Consider the following 2,182-nt stretch of genomic DNA (forward strand, 5'->3'; position numbering starts at 1 on the left):
ACACACTTGTTTCACTGAACCAACAGAGAGGACTGATGGGAGGGGCAGAGAATTTGAAGTGGTTATTGAGCCAATACTTTTTTAATGGGGTTCTGTATGAAGAAAGAGTTCTGCTAGGGTTTTCTGTGGGAAGCTGAAGTATGTTGTTTAAGGGTTTGATATATGTAGTTGTATATTTTTGGATGTTAGTTGTTTTTGCAATACAAAGGTTTGGTAAAACAAGGATGCTCAATACGTGAAGCTTTGTAATTGTAGGGTGATAAATGTGGTGTTTTTAATAAAATCTGTAAATGATAATAAGAATAAAAAGGTTCCCATCAGCATGTTTGCCCCACATGGGCCATATGTTTTATAGTCATGATCAGTGTGGGCTGCATTTAAATCAGTTTCATAGCTGGTTTCCATGTCAGAAACCGTATTTAATGAAATTTTCTTGCATCTGAATATAAGGAGTGGCTTTTCCCCCTGCCATGGTGGTGGTGGTGGTGGGGAACTCATCTTGTATCCAAGTAAATACATAATTTCACCAACATCTCTGTTTCTGTCATTTGTTACTCATACTACACTGCAGGCAAAATGCCAAGCTCTATTGCATGAGGCCATAAGCATAACGCTGAAAAATGCAGGTACAATGCCAGATGACAGGTCACACAACACTATCCAGGATAAAAGAAAATACTGTTCTCCACAAATACCAGAGACCTGATTCTCAATTGCACCAAAATTCATGTTCAAAGTAAATAGAAGTTTTCAGAAACCGTAAGCTATTTAGGCCATATTATATTTAGCACTGTAGCATCTGTATTTTAAAGGAGTCATTACCTTGCTCTCTGGCTATAGTTGTCTGAATCTAAGAGATGATTCCTTACAGATTCCAACATGTTTGAAGCTTTGAAAATAATTATTGTCTTAATTTCCTGCAGAAATGTTCTTAAGAGACTGTAGGTTCTTAGAAAATGGAACTTCTCATGAGGTAGAACAAAAACTGCTGTTACAAATCTGTATCCAATAAGTAACTCCAACACATGTCCATCTGAAAATGAACCTTTCTGCTGGATGGAAGGACCGGTAGGATGCAACACAACTGAAGCTAGCGGAATCCTGCTCAGTTTGAATACATTTTTTGCATCTTCAGAGTTTATGGATTTACCAGGAAGTCCATGGAAGTCAACCTTTACTATGTGCAAGTGCTGTGGTGTTAGAAATATCCAGCAAGGATGGAACACATAGTGACTCTGTTCAGCACTTTTACACAACGTGGAATAAAATGCAGAACACAAAGCATATTTAGACCACGCTTTGTTATCACCTACCAAGTCTGGTTGATGCAAGGTTTTTAGAACGTCAGTTTTATTACTGTAAACAAGATATGCTGGAAAGCAGCCTTTTATCTCAATGTCATCTGATGAAATGTGATAAAACCCCATGAGCTGGTGGACAAATTCTTGCAGGCTTGTTTTGTCACAATATAGTGAGGAACTTGATAACATTGACATGCAGTGTTGAGAGCAACATGTATGTAAGCAGGAATAGAAATCTTGAAGATTTTGGGAGTCTGAAATGATAAACAGGCAGTTGTCACTGTTTTTCAGTTTCAGTGTTAAACATATTTCAGGCATGAGAAAGCCAAATTCTGAGAGATCAGTATATGGGAAACACAGTGCTAGCTTCAAAGCAGAAGGGATATGCTGACAATGTCCTTTCAAACCATGATGAGGAATCTCAAACACAGCTATTACACTATCAGTCAAAACCAAACAAGAGGCAAACTGCCTGAGTCCTTTATGAACCTGAATACAAAAATTCCAGAGAATTTTTACTACATCAGTGCTCTCTGCTGCTGTGCTATCAAAAGCTGAAGAATCTGAAGTAGTGCTAAATTCAAAAGTTTGGTCTCTTCCATGAAGTCCCATTTCAAAATAGCCATCTTCAGTGTCTGTTGTTCTGGAATTACTCACAAGATTCCCTTCGCTTTCTGTTTTTGCAGAGGAAGGGGGTGATTTCTGAATTGCTTGTCTTATCAAGACAGAGAGGTGCTGGATAAAATCCTGGTTGTTGGTGGTATATGACATGCAAGTAAAAGGCAGGATGATGGTATTATGTGGGTCAGGCACCACGTAACATTCCTCCTCTAAATGGTCCAAACTACAGAGACAGAACAAATTACATTAAGAATAAGGTT

At 38.3% G+C, this 2,182-nt stretch overlaps 1 protein-coding gene across 1 annotated transcript in view; it reads right to left on the bottom strand.

The window, feature by feature from the left end:
• NISCH (nischarin) overlaps nt 1-2,182 on the bottom strand; it is an 86,782-nt gene that overhangs the window by 28,673 nt on the left and 55,927 nt on the right. Inside the window, exon 16 of the mRNA XM_019504632.1 lies at nt 823-2,145. Coding sequence (XP_019360177.1) covers nt 823-2,145 — 1,323 coding nt within the window. The remainder of the gene's footprint in view (nt 1-822; nt 2,146-2,182) is intronic.

Source organism: Gavialis gangeticus, unplaced genomic scaffold (genome assembly GCF_001723915.1).
Source record: "Gavialis gangeticus isolate Ggan-Ray unplaced genomic scaffold, GavGan_comp1, whole genome shotgun sequence".
In the NCBI taxonomy this organism is placed as follows: Eukaryota; Metazoa; Chordata; order Crocodylia; family Gavialidae; genus Gavialis; species Gavialis gangeticus.